The sequence below is a fragment of the Choloepus didactylus genome, chromosome 22 (assembly GCF_015220235.1).
Source record: "Choloepus didactylus isolate mChoDid1 chromosome 22, mChoDid1.pri, whole genome shotgun sequence".
Classification (NCBI taxonomy): domain Eukaryota; kingdom Metazoa; phylum Chordata; class Mammalia; order Pilosa; family Megalonychidae; genus Choloepus; species Choloepus didactylus.
This window is the reverse complement of record NC_051328.1, coordinates 39,527,870-39,548,277: the sequence shown is the minus strand read 5'-3', so window position 1 is coordinate 39,548,277 and position 20,408 is coordinate 39,527,870. Positions and strand designations below refer to the sequence as shown.

General features: G+C 55.1%; 1 protein-coding gene across 4 annotated transcripts; it reads left to right on the top strand.

Moving 5' to 3' along the window:
- The first annotated feature begins 404 nt into the window (after window positions 1-404).
- On the top strand, window positions 405-19,731 carry MEAK7 (MTOR associated protein, eak-7 homolog). 4 transcript variants are annotated; one of them, XM_037815944.1, is made up of 9 exons: window positions 405-445; window positions 6,252-6,420; window positions 8,187-8,417; window positions 8,780-8,924; window positions 11,424-11,852; window positions 15,277-15,451; window positions 15,580-15,698; window positions 17,274-17,453; window positions 17,986-19,731. In XM_037815944.1, exons 2-8 carry the CDS (start codon window positions 6,268-6,270, stop codon window positions 17,405-17,407), a joined length of 1,386 nt encoding a protein of 461 aa, XP_037671872.1. In that variant the 5' UTR covers window positions 405-445; window positions 6,252-6,267; the 3' UTR covers window positions 17,408-17,453; window positions 17,986-19,731. The 4 variants fall into 4 exon arrangements, with proteins under 4 accessions (XP_037671872.1, XP_037671871.1, XP_037671869.1 ...); XM_037815943.1 differs by lacking the exon at window positions 405-445 and adding an exon at window positions 747-3,828; XM_037815941.1 differs by lacking the exon at window positions 405-445 and adding an exon at window positions 747-3,828 and having other exon boundaries at window positions 5,957-6,420; window positions 17,986-19,730.
- The last annotated feature ends 677 nt before the right edge of the window (window positions 19,732-20,408 follow it).

Sequence of the window (20,408 nt, the reverse complement as noted above, 5' to 3'; positions counted from 1 at the left end):
GGGCTGCGTGCTGGCTCAAGCTGAGGGTCCCTCAAAGTCCAGCCCCCAGCCCACTTACTCCCCCCACCCCCGGCCCCAGACACAGCCTCCGGCTCCTGCCCTAACCGGCAGCCATTCCTCATCCCCAGACCCTCCTCCTCCTCCTACGTCCCGGCCACTCCCCACTGGCTGCGCGCGCCTCGCCGGAATCCCACGCTCCCCCCGCGCTGGCCCCGCCCCGCCCACGGGCCCGCCCACCCGCCGGCCCATTCCCCCGGAGGTGCCTTACTATTGGCTGTCCCCCTAGGGCTCCGCCTCCCCTCGGCGTCCGCTCCTGCGATTGGGGCAAGTGGCCGCCCGTCAGCGGGGTCCCCTGGCAACCGGTAGGCACCGCCCCCACGGAAGCGGGTGGGCGGCCAGACCGGAAGGCGCGTGTGTGGGTCGGCGCGGGGGCCGGAGGGCGGTGGTGAGCTGGGCCCGGGACGGCCTGGGCGGGAGGATGCCCGGGGGTGGGGACGGGAAGATGGCCGGGAGCAGCCAGTCCTTGCCCCCTGCCTCCTGCCCCCTGCCCCCTGCTCTGGGCGCCCGCGGGAGGTGGGGGGTCGCGCGGGGGAGCGAGGGAGGGTCTCCCAGTGTGCTCGGCTGGGAGCACAGAGTCACCCGGAGCCTTTCTCCCTCCGTGCGCCGTCGAGGGAAGAGAGAGAGCAGAGAGCGGGTGGGAGGCGGCCCGACAGGGAGGGAGAGGGGTGCAGCTGCGGGAGGGCGCCCGTCGGGGGTCCGACTAGGGGGTGCGTGTGGGGTGTCTTCCGTCTGACCACAGACGGCTGGGCTCGCAGGCGCCATCCAGCTGATAACTGAATTCAGAGCCTCTGGAGAGGACGAGTAGGTGCTCCGGGGCTGAGGCCCCTGGCCGAGGAAGCCTGCCCGGGGTGAGCAGCAGGCCACCTTACCTCCCCGGGACTCTCAGCTCTGCAGCCCGAAGGCTTGTCCGGTCTCAGGCTGACCCTTTGCAGGAGTACAGCCGGTTCCGCGGCCGGAACTTCCAGCCACAGGGCCTGGAGTCTGCTTTCTCAGTGAGGTGGTTGGAGCCTTCCCAGGAGGGGTGCTGCGGGCTGGGTTCCCAGCTCTCCGGATGATGGCCCTTTGGAAGTTGGTTTCCAGAAAGCAGGATTAAGTGCCCTAGGAGACCTCGTGTAATCCTTTCCACCTCGTTATGGGGCTGGTGTCCTTTCTCCAGTTTGCTGAGATTCAGGAAGGCTTAGTGACTGACCCAACATCGTAAAACCAAGTGTCAGCTTGAAGGATGCCCAGGCTGTTTGATCACACCAGGATGTCACAGCCTGGGGACCTTGTGCTGACAGAGACCAGGCTGTCTGGGCATCGTAGGCTCCCCTGTGATGTTGAGCAGATCCCTGGCTTCTGCCCACTAGATCTGGTAGCAACCCCCCCACACCCCTGTCGGAGCAACTGAAAATGTCTATGATCATTGCCAAGTATCTCCCCCCCCGGGGGGGGGGGTAAAATCACCCCCAGCTGAGAACCACTGTGTAAGCAATTGACATGTGCTAAGAGCCCAACAGATGAAATCTATGGGAGACTGAAGGCCAGCGTGGGGTTGCATTTATGCACAGCTGGCCAGGAAACAGGTCCCACAAGGCCCATGACAGCCCCCTAAGACTCAGAGAACCCGTGGTCAGGGGGGGAAAGTTCAGGAACTTGCATTTGGGGAAAAATAAAGGTGTATAGGAAAACTTCTGCCTCCTGGAAATTGAGGAGCTTTTTGGCCTGAGTAGAGAGGGCACTCATTGCATCATTGCCATGTCTTGGTCAGCTTTGCCTTGCAGAGGGCTCACACTGGGGATGGGGTTGTCCTTGTGGCTGTTTTGAGAAGTCCCTTCAGTGCCCTGCAGATGCCAAGCACGGTGGCAGAGGGGGCAGGGGTATGTCCCCCCCTCTCCAGGCCTGGAGCTCCTGCTTGGGGCTGCTGTACATCCTTCTCCCTCCTCAGAAAACCGGTGTGGTTGGCTGACCCCCTCCTGCTGCTGCCACCCCATGCAGCCCCCGCACTGGTAACTGTGCATCTCCTGCCCAGTTCTCCCCTCCTGCCCTTGTGGTTGGCGGCTTGCCCAGCTCTGTTCCTTCCCCATGGCCATTTGGGATCTGGAGGAGGTGTGGCCAGGCCAGTCGCTGCTGTTTGCAGACACAGTGGAAGAACCTGTTTCTAGTGGGACTGGGGTGGAAGTGAGGAAGGTGGAGGCAGAGGAGGGCTCCCCGGTGCCTGGCTCCCCCTCTCCCCCCAGCCACACCTCTCACCCGGCTGAGTCCACTGCGTTCACCCCATGCTTCGGGGGCACTGTTCTCACTGAGGGGAACCGGCTCTTAGTCCCTGGAGACGGTGAGGAGGAGACCCCAGGAGTGTCCGTAGCCCCCCACCCCCACCCCTCTGCCTGTGCGGTCTCTGCTGCTCCCTGTCAGGTTGGGGCCTCCTGCAGGGCACGGCCTGCCTGGCTGCCTCTGGGTCTGACCCCTCCAGCTGGGCCAGGCTCCAGGGAGTACTCAAGGTGAACTATGGAGTGAATCGATGATGTCAGAATGGCTAGGGTCTGGGGGAGGTGGGACACGTGACCTCCAGGTGACACAGCTCCTGCCATTGATTTCTCAGACACAGGTGTGGTGAGACTTCTGGGCAGCAGCACTGAGACGTCAGTGGCCTTGTAGCCCCTGTGTCCCTGGCAAAAGGCCAACCACCCCCCACACCCCCACCCCCGGGGTGGCGATTCTGGCCCCGATGCGAGGCAGCTTTGGCAGGGCTTTGGAAGTTAGGTGCGTTCTCCATCAGGCAGCAGAGGTGGAGTTGGCTGTGTACCTTGTCCTTGTTGCCAGCTCCCTGGTGGTTTCTGGGCCCCTTCTTCCTGAAGGCTGGAGGATGCTACCAGGGTGACTGAGTTCTGTCCTTGCACGCGCCCAAGTCCCCGTGTAGCCCCTGGTGGGCTTTGGGGTGCAGAAATGAGTCCCAGAGCCTGTCCTCTATTTGCTGGCTGATGGTGGGGGTGGGAGAGCAGGCAGCACTGATCCTGGGGGCTGTAAGTGCGTTGGAGGGGACAGGAGCTGATGGGGAAGCTCCCAGGACCGGGAATTTCTGGGGAACCGACAAGGTGGTTAGGGGGTGAGCCACCTCCCCCCATAGGACTCAAGGAGAACGATCATGCAGTCATTCCACAAACACGGCCCGGTGCCTGCTGCGTGCCTGCCTGTTCAGATGCCGGGGCCAGCCAGGCGTGATCTAAAGGGCAGCTGCATATTGGGGTGCTGTCACTGAAGAATGGGGCGCACGGGGAGACGCAGAGGGACAGGTCTGTGCTCCTGGGCAGGGCAGTTGAGAGGCGTCTGCCAGGCTTGGGCGAGCGTGAAGGAAGGGCAGGAGGCCGTGGCTGCTGGTGGCTCAGCGTTGGGGTCGGGGACGGCGAGGGCAGAGGCCGGGCTGGGCCATGTCCACGTTCGAGGAGCGGCGCGGAGGCCGGGCTGGCCCAGTGCGGTGGGCGAGGAGTGACGTGTTCGTTTCTGTTGAGTCCCGATCGGTTCCAGGAAAGGTCAAGAGGGTCATTTAGTATCGGGAGCCAAAGGTGGAGTGGGGTGGCCAGCCAGGGCCCCCCTAGCCGGGGAAAGGGTAGGACGGAAGCTGCCCAGGGGAACTCACTTCTGAGGCCCTGCAGGTCGGGGAGATCCTGGGCGCAGGGGCCTGGTGGGCGTCGGTTGGCCTCTGGGCAGGCGCTGACGGAAGCTGTGCTGACATCCCCAACCGCCCCCCCCCCTGGTTTCAGGAAGACCATCGCCTCCTCCACCACTCGGGTAAGTTGTGGGCCTCCTCATGCCACAAACCGGGAGGTTTTCTAGAAGTGGAGAATGTGCAGTGGTCTTTGGAATAAAGGCCCTGAGAATGAAATGTGATTAGCTGGGGTGAGCTTTTATCCGTTTGTCCTGTGCAGGATTTCATCAGGATGACCGGGTGGTTGCATGAGAGTTCTTGGGGTGACTTGGCAGCCTGACACAGTTTTTGAGAAAATTTTGAATTTCCCTGGTGAGAGGGGAAAACAGGAACCTAAAAACGTTTCTGGCTAAGGCTGTAGTGATTAACCAGTGTTACACGTAAAGCTGTGAATATTGCGGGTTTTCCGCTGGCACGCGGCTTTAAGACTCGAGATGCTGGTTCTTGTGTTTGTTGGCTGGTAGCTGGCCCGGCACTCACCGCCAGCCTGTGGGGTTCTCCTGCCAAACGGAAACGGTTTCATCAAACAGCAGCCTCAGACAGAGTCACCTAATGACTGAGCAAAACAAAAGCAAGAACAAAATAAGATTACTGTGCCAGCCGCAAAAGATGACCAACTACCCCCTCCTGCTGCACTCTGTTCCTTTCTCTTCTGTTGCTTTATTCTTTTCTGTTCCTCCTGCCTTTGAGAAAAAAATGGCTAAGGTACAGGTCACCGAATTATCTCTGCCTCTGGCAGCACCCAGTCGAGTGCTCACCTCACTCCTTGGAACTCTCTGCAGAATCATCTAAGACAAGCAGGTGCGGTAGCAGCCCCTCCTAGCCCCCTCTTCCCGAGACACGGCCCACTGCCTCCTGCAGCCCCTGGTCTGACAGGTGTGCCCACTGCTCTTTCAATGGCGATTTCTGCCAGTCATTGCCTTAGGATGCCTGGTCATGCTCACAGCCCAGAGATGAGATTGGTAGAATATATTAAACCAGCAGCATGCTCAGTAATTTGTAATCTTTTTCTCCCTGTGCTTGGCACTCTTTCTGTCCTCCTCGGATAAAAGTCAAGTTTTGTGATGGCTGGTCTCATAACCGAGTCTGGAATGATCCAGTTGCTCCTTGGGGTTTGGGTGTGGATTACTTGGCCCCTCGTCGCCCTGTAGGAGAGTTGGTGGAGAGGGTGAACGTGGAGGGCATCAGAGACCCCGGCCGGGGCAGCCCCCTGCGCTTTAAGGTATGGAGAACCTCACGCGGTGCCGGACCTGGCACCCAGGGCTGGAGGTTTTCCCTTTGGCTCTTAAGAAACTGGAGGAGTGGAAGCATCTAGATCAGAAAGCAAGAGAGTGAGTGGCACCTGGCACTGTGTGTGTACCCTCCTTTCCAGCCTGCCTTTGCCTGCTGCCCTGCGCCCCCTTCCAAGGAGCTTCTGCTCAAGGCTTCCTGGCAGGGGTGAAGGCAGGCCCCCCTGCACCCTCCTTCCCCACGAGATTTCGAACAGTCAGGTCTGCATCAGGGACCGCTTTCCACCCCAGGGCCTGCTGGGATGACTTTGCCCTCCCTGGCCTTACCTGGCGGACAACCTGCTGTTTCATTAACTTAGTTTATTGAGCCGCCCGTGGAGAAGGAGGGGGTGTCCTGCCAGCAGGCCCACCAACAGGGTTTCCAGATGAAGCCCAAGGACGAGAGCCAAGACGGCACAGCACATCCGCCTTTTGAGGGTTTTTCCCATCTCTTACCATGGCTTTTTTGCTTGAACCCCTGATCTGTCAGCACTCGACCCCTTTCTGCAGTGAGGGCTGTGGCAGTGAACGAGGCCTGTGGGTCATCTGCCTGCAGGGCCAGCCTCCCCTTGCTCAGGTGAGGCACTGGCTGGGTCTCAGTCTTGTGCTTTTGCCAGCTGACTTAGCGTCACAGCCAACATCTGAGGTGCAGCTGTGGTTCTTCTCAATCTACCAGTGAGAAGATCGAGGCACAGAGAGTTCACGCAGCTGGCCCACGACCACACAGCTGGTAGCGGAGGCTAGTCACTAAGGGAAACTTCTCGAGTAGCATCTTCGCTTTATAGGCAGGAATGTCGAGGTGGTGGTTGTAGTCAAATACATGTAATTGTTCAGCCGTATAGTTTTTCAACTCCAGTTTTTTTTTTTTTTCTTTAAATATTTATTCAGAGTGATGAAGTGACGAACTATCCAATTCTCTCTCTCTCTCTTTTTTGTTTTTCAGCTTGGGAACTATATTTTCAAATACAGAATTCCAGGCCGTGTCTTGACAATTACGAGTGGGCTTCAGGAGACTACGGGAATCAGGACTGGGGTTTCCCCACTTTATTTGTTTTGGCGTATTAATCCCCGCCCCCGCCCCCCCCCCCCCCTTTGAGAACATCATTGCAAAGCCCTGATGGGTTTTAGCCACGTTTTGTAGTGACCTCAGCATCACCCGGGCCACATGAATATCAGCATTTATTTCCCATGGTTATTACATGTTGGTTTTTCTCTCTACCTCCGCATCTCTCCTGCAGCGAATCCTCCAGAAAGATGGGGAACAGCAGGAGCCACCTGGGCCAGAAGTTCCGCTCACAGTTTCTCCCCGAGGAGCAGGTGGAAGTCGACAGATTGTTTGATGCCCTGTCATCTGACAGAAGCAGCTCAGACCCCTCTCCCAGGTCCTTTTCTCTGCGGGCACTGAAGGCAAGGCTGGCGCAGCTAACCACCTGGAGCAGGGTCGCAAACTGCAGCCTGGGGGCCGAATTTGGTTGGCCCTTTTTTTTTTTTTTTTTTTTTTGTAAAAGTTTATTGGGACACAAAGATTTGTTTTCTGTTGAGGGCGGGAGGGTACCCACTGTAGGCTTTGCAGCCGGGGTGCAAATGCAGCCCTGGGCAATACGCAAATGAATGTGCCCCTCTACTTTTTTTTTAATCTTACCTACACTAATGAAAAGAACTCAGAGTAGGTAAGTAATGGTTTATATGATGTGTCGGGGACATTTCTAACTTGAACACCAAAGGGGCCAGCCCTGCTTCCATCTCTTCAACCACTTATCTCTTGGCCTCCCTCACTCCTGTCCCCCAGTCTGCCTTAGGGGATTTGTAGGTGCAGGAGCCATAGTTTCAAAGGTACCTTTGCCTTTGGAATTTGTGTTTGATATGCTAGACATTTTATGGTATTCCTCACAAAATAATGAAAGTCTCAAAATTCTAGCTTCACTTAAAGTTGACTTTGCCCATTTCCCCATTTCTTTTGCCCCGTATCCTGTGTAAGGGCATGTTTGAGTGCTCAGACTGAGGCAAGACCCTCGCAGAGGGAGAACATGGCTCATCTCCCTGGAGGTGGGAGGGCTTTTTAATAGCCCCTCTTCCAGCACATGCAGACCGGGAGCTGACGGGGCCCCAGGGATGGCTCCCTACCCCACCGAGCTCATTGTCCGGATGTGGAAACTGGCCCGAGGGTTGTCGGTCACAGCCGTGAGCCCTCTGGTGTGTGTGTGCATGAGCCTGTCTGCACTAGACCAGAAGTGCCACACACTGCGTGGGTTTCCGGCTAAGCTGGGAAAACAGAACCAGTTAGAGACCTGACTTCTGGGTGGTGACAAGGTACCCAAGTGTTCATCAGGATAAACAGGGTTGAGAGTTGATCAGGAAGCTCTGGTGATTGGCTACATTTTAATTTGGGGAAGAATTAGTGGTTGATTTTTTTCAGTAGAACTTTTCAAACACAGAAGTAGGAAAACTCTTTTTGCACTGAGAAGGCAGAAGCCTGCCTTACGAGATCTGCCGAGTGTTGATATCGGGCAAACACTGTGCCCTCAGCAAATTGTTGCATGAGAATCCAGTTCTCAGACTCCACTGTGCCAGAAGTTGATGATTTTTCTTTTACCACTTAAGTGAAAACCCTTGACCAATCACATTTGATGCTGGAGCCAAAATAGAAACAGTATTTACAGAATGTTGTTGTCAAGGCATTAGTATTAGATTAAAAATTTAAATAAAAAATGCACATTGAGCACAAAGAACTTGTTCAAGAAGTGAAAGCCAGCTAACGTATACAGAGGTCCCTAACATAAGGGAGACCAAAGTTACCACTTAGAGATGTATGTTTTATATGTGTTAATATGTAACATACATGCAGGTAGCTGCTAACCGACTCTAAAAGAAGGAAGATGTTCAAAGTATCTAAGTAGGATAAAGAGTAGCTGATGGCTAGAGGCAGGAATGACGTGGCCCAGTTTGGGGAGATTGGGGAGTTTGGAAAGCAGGGTGGGACCAGACTGTGGAAGGCTCTGATGGCCAAGACAAGCCATAAGCTGGGACACCCCAGATGTCCTTGGTCTAGGTAGCTGCTGGACACACTGCGGAGAGGCAGTGTCAGTCTTGGTGCCAGAGCTGTTTTTCCATGATTCCACCAAGGTTAACTCAGACCCTATACCACTGCCTTTTCTCCCACTTGTCTCCAACAGAGCCATGTTGGGGACGCTCTGCCCACAGAGATGGTCACCAGACTGTACGATGGCATGCGGATGACTGCCCCGACGGGGAAGGCGAAGGGGCCCAGTGAGAACGTCTCCCAGGAGCAGTTCACGATGTCCCTGTCCTACCTGCTAAAAGGAAACGCCGAGGAGAAGAGTCTCGTGATTCTCAAAATGATTTCTGCTGCAGAAGGTCCTGTGAAAGCAAGAGAAGTCCAAAAGGTAGAGAGGCTGGGGAGCCTTCTCAGCCGTTGGAAGCACTCTTGTGTGTCCACCCTCGGGGAGCCCTAGACCACGTAATGGTTATGTTGAGGTCAGAGCTTCCAGTCAAAGGCCTTGGCAAAACCTCGAGGCCAGCACAGTGTGCAATTAGAAAAAGGAATAACCATCTAAGACCTGAGTTGTGTTATCCCTTCTCCCCCATGGTGGTGCATCCTAGTTGAGTTGTGTTATCCCTTCTTCCCCATGGTGGTGCATCCTAGTTGGCATGAAAGAGATAGAGAAGATGCTCTTCCCCGTGTCGACAGGACATAGGTTGTGGCTCCCAGCGAAGGGTCGTTAATGGTAAAATTGTGATCTTCAAGTTTACAGAGGAGCTGGTTGCCTCTGTAGTGCACGTGCTTGACTACAGGCAGGAGCTGTGTGGCTGGACGGGGAAGCAGGCTCCAGGGACCACCTCCACAGCAGAGGTGCTGGCTGCTCAGCTGTTTTCGCAGATGAAGCTCCAAGGCAAGTGGCCCTTCAGCCCTCAGGCATGGCTGCGACGGCGCGGGCACTGCCCATCCTCTCCCACTCAGACCTTTGGGTCAGCTTGGTTCCTGCAGCTTTGCAGTGAGCTCTGAAATTGGGAAGTGGGAGGCCTCCAGCTTTGTTCCCGGTTGTGTAATTTGCTGGCATTCGAGTGTTCTTGGGGTCTCCACATATTTTTTATTTCTGTAGGATCTGTACTGATGACCCCTCTTTCATTTCTGATTTTCATGCTTTGAGTCTTCTCTCTTTTCTCCTTGATCCCCGATTAGGCTAAAGGTTTGTCAATTTTGTTTATCTTTTCAAAGAGCCAACTTTTGGTTCCATTTTTGTTTTTTTTTTTTTCTCTATTGCTTTTCTGGTCTCTTTTAATATGTTTTTTCTCTAGTTCTTTTATTTCCTTCTTTCTGCTGGCTTTAGCTTTAGTTTTTTTTTTTTTTTTTCCTAGTTTCTTAAGGTAGAAAGTAAGGGTGTTGATTTTTGATCTGTTTTCTATGTAGATGTTTACAGCTATAAATTTCCCTCTTAACACTGCTTTCTTTGCATCTCGTAAGTTTTGATATGTTGTATTTTTGTTTTCATTCATCTCTAAATATTTTCTAAATTCCCCTTATGATTTCTTCTTTGGCCCATTGGTTATTAAGGATTAGATTGTTTAATTTCTAAATTTTTGTGAATTTCTCCAATTGCCTTTTCTTACTGATTTCTAATTTCATTCAGTTGCAGTTGGAAAACATACTTTGAATGATTTCAATCCTTGTAAATTTAGTGGGGCTTGTTTTGTGGCCTTACACATGCTCTGTCCTGGAGAATGTTCCATGTGCACTTTTAAAATGTGTATTCTGATGTTGGGGGAGAAATAAATATTTGGAGTTTCTTGGGATTAAAAAAAATCCTGTGGTGAATCGCTTTGCAGAGTAGACTCATTTGATAAAAGTGTTACTCTTTTATTAGAAAGTTAGACTTTTAAATGTGGTTTGAAAATAGGTTATATTTTAAAAATTAATTTAAGTGGGTACTTGGAACTAGGAAAGAATTTGCTCATAATAATAGATGTTCCCTAATTTTGCGCTTTGGTTCAGATGTGTTCGCTTGTCTCATGCATGAGTTATTCATCAGTCTGGAGTCAGTATGTTCTAAAAGAAGAATCATAAAAATATGAGTCTCTGTTTAGAATTCTCATTGCTAAACCTCATTTTCACCATCTCAACCTACACTGTCCACGTGTGCCCACCAAGCACCGGGAACGTGGCAGGTCTACACAAGAGGCTCTAAGTGTAAAATACACACCAGATTTCAGAGTGTGTGGAAGTTGGAAGATTAAAATTATCCTGAAGATTTCTGGTAATGTTCAGGCAAAGAGAAACAAGAGGTATTTGAAAGATAGTTTTATTAGAAATTATAGGAATTTTGAAACAACAGAAGTCAGGAAGTGGAATGTTGAGTCATTGGGTTTGGAAGTCTTCTGGTTAATAAAATCATCCTGAGTTAGAGAAGACCTCATGCTTCAGCTGAGACCCAAAGTTTCTGTTGGTTGGTGATTACAGGAGCTCTGTGTTGAGCCTTTGCCTGGGTCAGCAAGAACATGATGTAAAATCTCCTGTAGGCCTTGTGCCAACCAATCGAGGTAGGTTCTAGCGTTCCCTCCATTTACACACAGGGAAACTGAGGCACAGAGAGGTGAAGGAACTGGCCCAAGGTCACGCAAGTCGTGAGCTGGGACTTGAAGCCAGGCTGTGTGAACCCCAGTTTCTCTATCCACCGTTTCCCCACACCCTTTAGTAGGCAGGAGATAGAAAACAGGCCTCTAGAGGCTGCTTGGAAACCAGGTTGGTTCTTCATTAATGAAACCCGCTCCTCCCGATGAGCTGGTAGGTGCCCCGTAAGTCAGCAGTCCCTACTCCGACTTGCCTGGGAAACAGCACACCTACAAAACCTTCACAGCTGGCTTAATTGGGGCCGGAGTCCTCAGACAGCGACTCGTTTGGTGCTGCTCCCCAGGCCCTGACTGCCGAGCAGCTCTGGGGGCCGAGCCCCTGGGCTGAGAGCAGGGCTGTGTCGTGGGCTGCTGAAGGGCAGCTTGCAGAGGAAAGAAGGGAAGTGTTGGAGTGGAATTGTTTAGAGCACCATCATTCAACAGAAATATAACGCGAGCACAAATGTAAGCCACACGTATAATTTAAATGTTCTGTTAGACACATTAAAATAGGAAAAAGCAACAGGTGAAAAAATTCTTAGTATATTTAGCCCAGTATATCCAAAGTATAACTTCAACATGTAATTGATATAGAAAATTACTGAGCTACTTTTACATTCTCTTTTCCACACTCTGAAGTCTGGTGTGTATTTTACACTTAGAGCTTCTCGTGCAGATCTGCCACGTTCCCGGTGCTTGGTGGGCACACGTGGACGGCGCAGGTTGAGGTGGTGAAAATGAGGTGCTGCAGCCACCCTGCGAATACTCTTTCTTTCCACTCTCAGGTGGCAGGGAGCCTCTGGGGCCTGAGCAGCTGGACTGGGACTGTGACCAGGCCGCCCTCGAGGACTGGGCGTTCCGGGAGCCCCACGTGTCCGTGTTTCTGCGTGTGGTCGTCTGCGAAGGCCTTCTCCTCCTCTGCTCGTCCCTCCAGCTGGCCAGCCTGATCCCTGAGCGCACGGTTGACCCGGGGAGGGCGTTTGAGAGCCTCCTGGATGTCCTGTCGGTCACTTACATCAACTCCCACCTGCCCAGCGAGCAGCGGCACAGGTGGCACCTGCTCTTCTCGTCTGAGCTGCACGGGCACAGCTTCTCCCAGCTCTGCGGGCGCATCACACACTGCGGGCCCTGCGTGACTGTCCTTGAGGACCACGACGGCCACATCTTTGGGGGTTTTGCGTCCTGTTCTTGGGAGGTCAAGCCTCAGTTTCAAGGTGAGATCTGGTGACCAAACCCCAGGTCTCCCTGGTAGCAGAGTGGGCCGTAGGCGTTTGTTTGGACGGCTGTGGCCCCGGAGAGCTCTGGGCACTGACCATGTGGGTGGTCTTGGAAGGGTTGCTTCTGTCATCTCCTCCAAGGGATTTTCCAGACATGATGGGAAGGATCGTCAGACATGCTGCGCCCAGTGTTGCTTTAGCACTTCATGGGTTTCCGTTTTGACTCAGGCCACGGGAAGGTTAGCATGTCCGGGCGTTGTCACCCCTTGTTTTCCAAGGCCCAGTGTTGTTAAGTGGCACCAGGTCTATGGATTGCAGGAGAACTGGGGCTGAGTCTTTAAAATTGGTGTTTTCTCTCACCTGGACCGTCTTCCTTTCTTGGAACGCCTGGGTTTGCTTGCTTTGCTGCTTTTGACTTTTTCTGTCTGCCATGCTATTTAGGTTTTGTGATTTTGCTGGGATTTGGAAGCTTGTCACTTGACCTCAAATGCATTGGATGAAAGGTTCTAAAGAAATTCTTTCCCTTCCTTCAAAGGAAAATACCCTGATAAAAACAGCCCTTTAAAAAAGTCACAAAACCCTCATATCCTGGACAGAGAGCTGTGTTCCACGCATAGAGATGAAATTGTCCTTTCCCAGGGCCTGTGCTTCTAGGATCTGTTGTTGTCGTGTGTTTTTTCCCCAGTGCGTGGCATGGGCTGTGTTCTCAGGGGTCTCCTTGGGGGCCAGTGGCTGAAATGGAGGCTGCGATTGGATCTAACAGGCCAAGTCCAGCTCACAAGCCACACAAAGTGACCAGGCCAGAGGGATCCTCGGAAGGTCCCTTCGTTTTCAGCGACAGGGACGTGGTTTAGAACCCTCGGGCTGCAGATAGCAAAGGGCAGCAGGCTCCCCTGACCTTCCCCAGTCCCGAGCCTCCAGAGATCGATGGGGAGAGGCCTTGTTCTCCGTGGGATGGTGATGCCCTGTCCGAACCAGACATGGTTCCCGTCAGTTCTGCAGTCCCTCCAGCCTCTTCCCTCCGTTCTCGCTCTCCTGGTGTTACTGCAGCAGCTGGCTCACCAGCCCCTTTGCTTATGGCCTCAGCCCTCTCCAAGACTTTTGTCACATCACACAGAACCTCAAGGGATGCTCTTCTGAAAACCCCTTGACAGCCCCACCATCCTCAGCTCAGAGTGCCCCCATTCGCCGTGGCATCGAGGGCACCTGCCTGGCCCCTGCCTGCATCTCCAGCCTCAGGACCTGCCCCTGCCCCTCACCTCCAGCTCCATCTTTCTGAACTACCTGCAGTTTACAGAGCAGGCCAAGCTTGCTCTTGTCGTCAGGACTTTGCACAGGCTGCTCTTTCTCCCTTCTCCCACCTCAGCTCAGGGTCACCTCCTCCAGGAAGCCTTCCTGACTACACGAGGGCCAGGCCAGGTGCCCCAGGAGCTCTGTGTGGCCTTTATTGCATTGCACACTTCCGTGGTTGCTTCTGTCTTTCCCCTGCTAGCGGAGCTTCCGGAGCCCAGGGGATGGTGCCCAGGAGAGCTCCAAGTACCGGAGAGGGATGAGCAGAGGCTGAGCAGCTGTTTGCCTGGGGTGGTGCGGAAGGAATTCAAGTATCAGATGAAGAATTAGGTTCCTCCATCCCTGAGATCCTCTGGTTTCTAGGATTTGATTTATCTCTGGGTTTCAGAACGTTCCAGATCTTTCAGGCAGTTGCCATTACCAATGCCTTCTGCACTGTGTGGGGGTCCCCGAGATCACCCCCAGGCTCAGTGCTCCGCTGGAAGGATTCCTGGGTGCAGCGTGTGACCCTACTCACAGCTGAGATTTATTACAGCAAAAGGCCACACGGCAAATGCAGCAAAGGAAGAGGCGTTTGGGGCAAGTCCTGGAAACCAGGCACCGGCTTCCGGAGTCCTCCGGGTGGAGCCACACAGGACGTGCTCGGTTCCTCCACATGGAGCTGGGACAGCACATGTGGAATGTCGCCCACCGGGTCACGCATGAGAGGCTCAGGACCCAGGGCGTCTGTGGGGGGCTGGTCACGAGGGCCCCTCCCGCAGCACGCACCCAAGCTCCAGGCCCCGGAAGGAAAGCAGGGGTCTGGCATCCCGTTGGGTGTAGAGTGTGGGTGCAGGAAGTGGTGGAAATGCTCCCGAAATCCGGGTGCCTGGACACGAGCCGAGGGCCGGCTTTGCCCACCGGCCTTTCCTGGGCAGCACTGGGCCACTGGGGAGTGCTTTGCCCCATCTTGGTGTCCTGGGGAGGGGGCACCGGGCAGGGGCATCCTCCCCACCCCCCAACCCAGAGGCTTCGGGGAGATGAAGAGTTGCTCCTTTCCCCGGATAGCCGGACGCTCTGCCTTGGGACGGGAAGACACCTGTGTGTCCCGAGGACGATGATGATAAAACTTCTGCCTCCTCCAGCTCCTTTCAGATTAGTTGTAGATGAGCTCTGCTGGCCTTAATGCTTTATTCACAGGCAGAATTAATCTTCTTGAAGAAAGGTGCAAAATGCAATTACCAAATTTTCAAACTGGAGTTCATCCTGTTCTTACATGTGAAAACGCAGCTCCAGCAGAGGGCAGCTGTCCCCGTGGCAGGGGTCCCCGGGGCTCTGGTGACGGGTGCAGGTGTCCTCGTCCGTTTGTCCGACGTTGGAGACTCCGAGTGGCTTAGATGCACGGGGCCCCTGCGTTTCCGTTTGGGCTCCCTGCGGGGCAGCTGGGGAGACCGAGGTTTTGGGCCACGTAGATGTGATCCAGAGCCCCAGCCTGGCCCTCGTGGGACATCTGGTGCTGGGCACGTGGCGCATTTCTCTGGGCCCCCGTTCCCCGGAGGCCTGTCAAATGGTGCTCCGTGGGCAGGCAGCTCAGGAACGCTCGTGAGCTGGGGGTGTTGCCGCCCGATTATCGGGTCTGGTTAACGTGAGTCCGGTCGTGGGTGAGTTGACTGCTTTGCAGCCAAGGCTGACCCCTGGGCCCTCACCCCTGTACTCCAGAGAGTAATCTTTCCCCATCTGGCCTTCTCTGAGAGCAGGCTGGGCTGGACTCAGATGTGGGTCCGCTGCAGCGGGAGGCCCTGCCTGGGGGGCCCCATCCCCTCTTAGTGTTGGGAGCCTAGGAACCCCCTGTTGGACAACAGCCTGCAGCTCAGCAAGCAAAACAGTGCTCACCCGAGGCCAAGTGCCCAGGAGGGCAGAGGGGCGGCCAGGCTGCTTGTTGGGGCTAAAACTCCTGTCCCCAACCTTCTGGGGCTGCCTGCGACCATTGGATCAAGCCCGAGGCTTTAGCCTGGAGGGAAGTCCCTTCCTCACCTGGCTCCAGGTGGCCTTTCAGCAGAGTCCCCCCGTCCTGACCTCCCAATACTCATAACCCTCTCCGTGTGGGCAAAGGGACCTGCTGTTCCCCACAAGGACCCTTGTCTTTGCACAGGGACTTCTGCACCGGGATGGCTCCCCACTGTCACTGTCCACGTAGGAGGCCTGTCCGGTGTCATCCTGACACCCCCTGCCCTAGCTCACCACCTGGGTCCCCAGGAGGCCACGAGGCCCGCTTCTCCATGGGGTCTGGGAACTGCCCTCCAACCCTCACAATGGCCGATTTCCAGGTGTGTGGTGAGCTCAGGGCACACCTGAGTCTTTCCTGCTTTGCCGTCTGAGAGGAAGCATTTCCTGCTTCTCTCGAGCCGAGCTCAGATCAACACTCCTGTTGGTTTTGCTTTCTGGTCACTTCCAGGGGACGGCAAGTGCTTCCTGTTCTCCATCTCCCCCAGCCTCGGCGTGTACACAGACACGGGCTACAACGACCACTACATGTACTTGAACCACGGCCAGCAGACGATTCCAAACGGGCTGGTAAGGACTTGGCGGTGTCATTGGTTCCACCCCCGGCAACTGTAGGTGCCCCCTTCCCTTCCACGGCGTCCGTCTTGAGAAGCGTGTCGTGTTAGTGAGCAGTGCCCAGGTTTCAGTGATGGGATCAGTGATAACTAGGACGGAATTTCTCTTGTGGAAGGTGGCAGCCCCTGCTGGGCCCTTTTCGGGGGTTTGTGTGCAGAAGGCGTTTGGCCAGGTTTCCTGGGCCGGTCAGAGGGTTTGTGGCCTTCGTGGCTGGCATGTCCGTCCTGCCGCACACCTGCAGAAGGTGCTGGGGGAGGGGCAGTGCTTCACGGGACCCACTGTGCAGCACAGAGCGGTGACTCCTAAAGGAGCACGTGGGGCTCCAGACGGGGTGATCGCGGCTCCCAGCTGCTGCCTGCTGCTTGCCAACTCGGCTGTGGGAAGGAGAGGAAGTGGATGAAGGCCAAGGACCTGCAGAGGGGGCTGGGGCTGGGGCAGGGGAGGGTGTCCAGGCAGGGCCGAGTTGAGGGAAGAGGACAGCACCTAACAGGCCAGCACCCAGGACCCAGCTTCATGTGGTGAGAAAGTTGCCTCCTACCTGTCCCCAAGCCGGTTTCTTTTCTCTGTTTCTTAGCCCAGAGCTCCTGCTGGGAAACTCCAGGCCTCTGCTTGAAGAAGCAAGGCCAGAGAAGTCTGGTCACCTCCTTGGTCAGGCAAGGCCCAGCGCTCCTTTCGGGGCCTGCTCGCTGCTTCCCCCAGGAAGCAGGAGGGATGGCCAGGCTGTTGGAGGACCCAGGGTTTAAACAGCAACCTCCTCCCAAGAAAGGAGGTGGCCGGCACAGCGGCCTCAGTGGCAGCACCCAGGTGGCCAGTGACCAGCCCCGGGGGGCAAGTGGCTCTGGGGAGTCGGTTGCCTTTTCCTGCCCCAGTCCCTTGCCAGAAATTAGAAAGAGCAGGTGAAGATTCCAGGCCTCGCAGGGGCAGGTGAAGAGGCAGCTAACGGGGTGGCATCCAAAGGTTGTCCTCAGGGAGGTGGGGTTCGAAATGCTGGGCAGTCCCATGGGCCACGCGCTTTGCATCGAGCGCAGCGGGACTGTGCGGGGCAGGAGAGAGCGGGGGCCTCGTGCCCCTCCTTGGGCTGCTGACAGCGGTGGGTTACTCACGTGCCCTGAGCTCCGTTTCCTGCTCTCTCTGAGGATAGGCATCCCCACGTGGCAGGCGGGCGGCAGGCCTGGGGGTTTTCTGATGTTAGGTCCCGCGTTAAGGGTTCAGGTCTGTAGGCTCCGGTGGTCACTGTGGTTCTCGTTGTGTTTTAAGCCTCTGCCGTCACCTGCCCTTCTATCCAGTGCAGCCTCCTGAGGAAGGGCTGTGGGGTGGGGGTGTGAAGACCTTGATGATTCTTCTGTAAATTTGGGATGGGATTCTTAAATTGAGTCCGTCTATATAGTTCACCGTTTAAAAGAAGCAGAACTGCACTCACTCTCCTCTGCGCTGTCCTGGGTGGTCAGGCGCGGCGTCAGGCGTGTGGCGTCTGGCGCTTCCGGAATGGGGGGGGTTGGTGACGCCGCCCTCGGCCGTGGCTTCCTGCAGGGCATGGGCGGGCAGCACGGTTACTTTGGGCTGTGGATCGACGTCGATTTCGGGAAAGGGCACAGCAGAGCCAAGCCCGCCTGCACCACCTACAACAGTCCGCAGCTGTCGGCCCGGGAGAACTTCCAGTTTGACAGGCTGGAGGTGTGGGCTGTCGGAGACTTCTCAGAGCCACGCCCGGTGAGTGTGCGGTGGCCTCGGGCGCCTGGGCCCTTCTCCACCCTCCTGCCCCCCACCCTCGTGTCACTCCTCCCTCTGGAGATGGCGCATTCCAGACTGCTTTCCGCCAGCTGTGGACCGGCCATGGGGTTGCTGGGCCACGTACAGCCCACCTGGGATCCATGGACAGCTCGGTGACGACCTTGGGAAGCAGGACCCTGCCTGAGCCGTGGGACCTTGGGCTCATGGGGCAGCCCCTCTGTCTGTCTGCAAATCCCCGAGGAGGCTGGGGCAGGCCTCGGGCTCCTTCCAGTTCATTGGTCAGGCCTCCAGTACCTTCCATGATGCCCCAGGGAGCCCAGGGTGGGAGGGACTCAGAGAGGAACACAGCACCCCCCCCCCCCTTGGCCACAGCAGCATAGCGTCCCCCCCCCACCCCCTGCACCGAGCATGGCAGCCAGCAGGAGGGCACCGCGGGCTCCTGGTAATGGGGAGGCCGCATCTCTCTGTGCCTTCCACTGACCACACCCTCTCTCCTTCTCACAACCCCAAGGGCAAGGGCAATAAGAGCATCCTGGATGCGGACCCTGAGGCCCAGGCCCTGCTGGAGATCAGTGGGCGGAGCCGTCACAGCGAAGGGCTCCGGGAGGTGCCGGACCAGGAGTGACCAGGAGTGACCAGGAGTGAGCAGGAGCCTTCCGGAGCAGGAGCCCGCCAGCCTCAGCCACCCCCACACCTCCATCCATTTCTCCTCTCCCTCCGAGCGGTGCTGGGCAGCAGCACGCAGAACGGGAGCCCGGCCAACTCGCTCTGAAGTCCTGTGGTCATCGGGGGTACGCTCCCTCGGAACCTGAAGTGTCAAACTAGCCGCTTAATTCTCCAGCCCTCGTTCCTGCCTTATTACTGACGTGCAGACGCTAAGATGCTTCAGAGCTAGGCCGGAGCAAGTCGTTGCTGGGAGTGTGAGTTCTTGCCGAGTAGGAGGGGGTTTATCCGGGGGAAGTGATTGCTCCCCCTACCCCTTTCGGCCCTTGCCCAGGAGTTGTTATCTTGGACAAGACAAAGGCTTGAGCCACCCCAGTTGGAAAGCTTGCCTCAGTGGTCCACTTGAACCAGTAAACTGGATGAGGATCTTGATGCGTTCTGGCAACAGCTCCCTGTGCCATGGGATTTCTGTATTTACTTTAAAAGCCAGAACAGTACATCAACGGGGGAACTAGCAACGTGGTCCCACAGAGGCAGGGTCCTCTGTAGGTGTTTAGAATAAAGCGCCACACCTGCTTTTTCCAAGCTGCCTTACGTTAACCTTCACCGTGAGTAAATGGGCATCAGGAGAGCTACAGAGAAGCGCAGGTGCGGTTGTGTTAATGACGTTCAGGGGCCTAAAGCCAGGAGCCCTCGTGGGGTGCAGCCCCGGCCCCGTCCTGTCAGTTTGCCCCGGGTGACCGCAGGGATTGGCCTGGGTTACCGAGCTCCAGGCACCAGCGCCCTGCTCACCCCTGCTGTTCCCTCGGGATGGTGGGACCCACCTGAAACAAAGACCCCGGTCATCCTGAAGGGCTCAGAATTAGTGAGTGCAGCCTCAGCACAGGCTGGGCCTCTGAGCAGAGCCGCCATCTCCCCATCTGAGGGAGGCTGGAAAAACTGCACACACCCCACGAGTCACCGTCTACCCCGCCAAGGGTTCCCTGCCTACGGGAGCTGCAAGCCCACCTCTGAGACACAGACCTCTCCTTTTTGTCTTTTGCTGTCAACTTTGACCTTTGGCAGAGCTGATGGAAATGCAGCCTTTTAGTATAGGGTTTGCCTTGATAATAAGCCATCATAAATGGAGCTCTTTGCATTTTGCACGTCCTACATTTTCTACCAGGAACCTCATCAGACTTCCCAGTTAGCAATAGCCCTGCCTGAAGCAGAAAGCCTCGTAAATGAGCCTTCAAAAGAAAAGTGCGTGCTCAGGCAGCACGTGGAGGTCAGAAGCACGACACAGGCAAGGACTTAAGCATGATTGATTTTTTCTTTCCAAAAAGCCAGTTTTTAATAGCTTCTCAGGTATATTATGTGATCTTCCTGGCTGAGAGAACACTAGATATAGAATATTAGAACCCTCAAATATTCCTACCATCAAAGCATTAGCTCCTGAATCTTATTTTGTTTTGGAATGTTTTTTAAAAAACAGATATGCAATTAAATACCTCTCTAATAAAAGTCTGTTGGTATATACACTTTTAAAAGGATTTATTGCTCCTTCTGTTTGTTTATGGCTGTCACAGAGTTATGTTTGTCTGCTTTCAAGTTCTCCCAACCGTGTGCTTGTTAATGTTAAACAAGTGCAGATAGCAAACGGGGACTAACTGATTTCGTGAGGGAGCACCTTAGAGGAGGCAAAGAGGGTGCTGCCCGGTGCCTGGGAAGTGTGGGGCCAGGTGCGTGCTCCCCTGTGCTCCTGCAGCCTGTCTGCCATGAGGTCTCCCGCTCAGAACCACCTTGTGGTCCTGGGCGCACACACCTGTTCAGGTGTCAGCCCTGCACTGGGGCCATTGGGCCTGCCAGCCACCCTTGACCCGGGATGGGAAACTGGGCGTGCTCGTGTGAACAGGTGGAGAACCTGTAGAATTCGGATAGGAAGGACCAGAGCTCTCTTTGCAAGTGAAGACTGATCAGGACCCTGGAAAGTGGCAGAAGGAAGAGGTGAAAAAATCAGTCTATATTGCAAATGTAGCTTTTTTTTTCCTACTAGATGCTTCTTTTTTTAATTGAAAGAATTGATAAATGCACACATGGCAAAAAAAAAAAAAAAAGTACAAAAGGATGTCACTTGGAGGTAAGTCTCCCTCCTGCTCCTCCCCTAATTATTTTCTCCCCCAAGAGAGAATGGGGTTGAAAAAACCACTCAAGTCTTCCAGGGGGACCTCACTGTACACCCCGAGCACGACTGGGTTTTCACACTGGTGTTTCCCTCACTTTCCCGCCTTA

Bases quoted from the DNA above. Each gene is read 5' to 3' on its own strand.
- MEAK7 (XM_037815941.1), top strand. From the start codon at position 6,202: ATGGTTATTACATGTTGGTTTTTCTCTCTACCTCCGCATCTCTCCTGC. The intron at 8,418-8,779 runs GTAGAGAGGCTG...GTGATCTTCAAG, and splicing joins AAGCAAGAGAAGTCCAAAAG to TTTACAGAGGAGCTGGTTGC. The intron at 11,853-15,276 runs GTGAGATCTGGT...GTCTTTGCACAG, and splicing joins GGTCAAGCCTCAGTTTCAAG to GGACTTCTGCACCGGGATGG.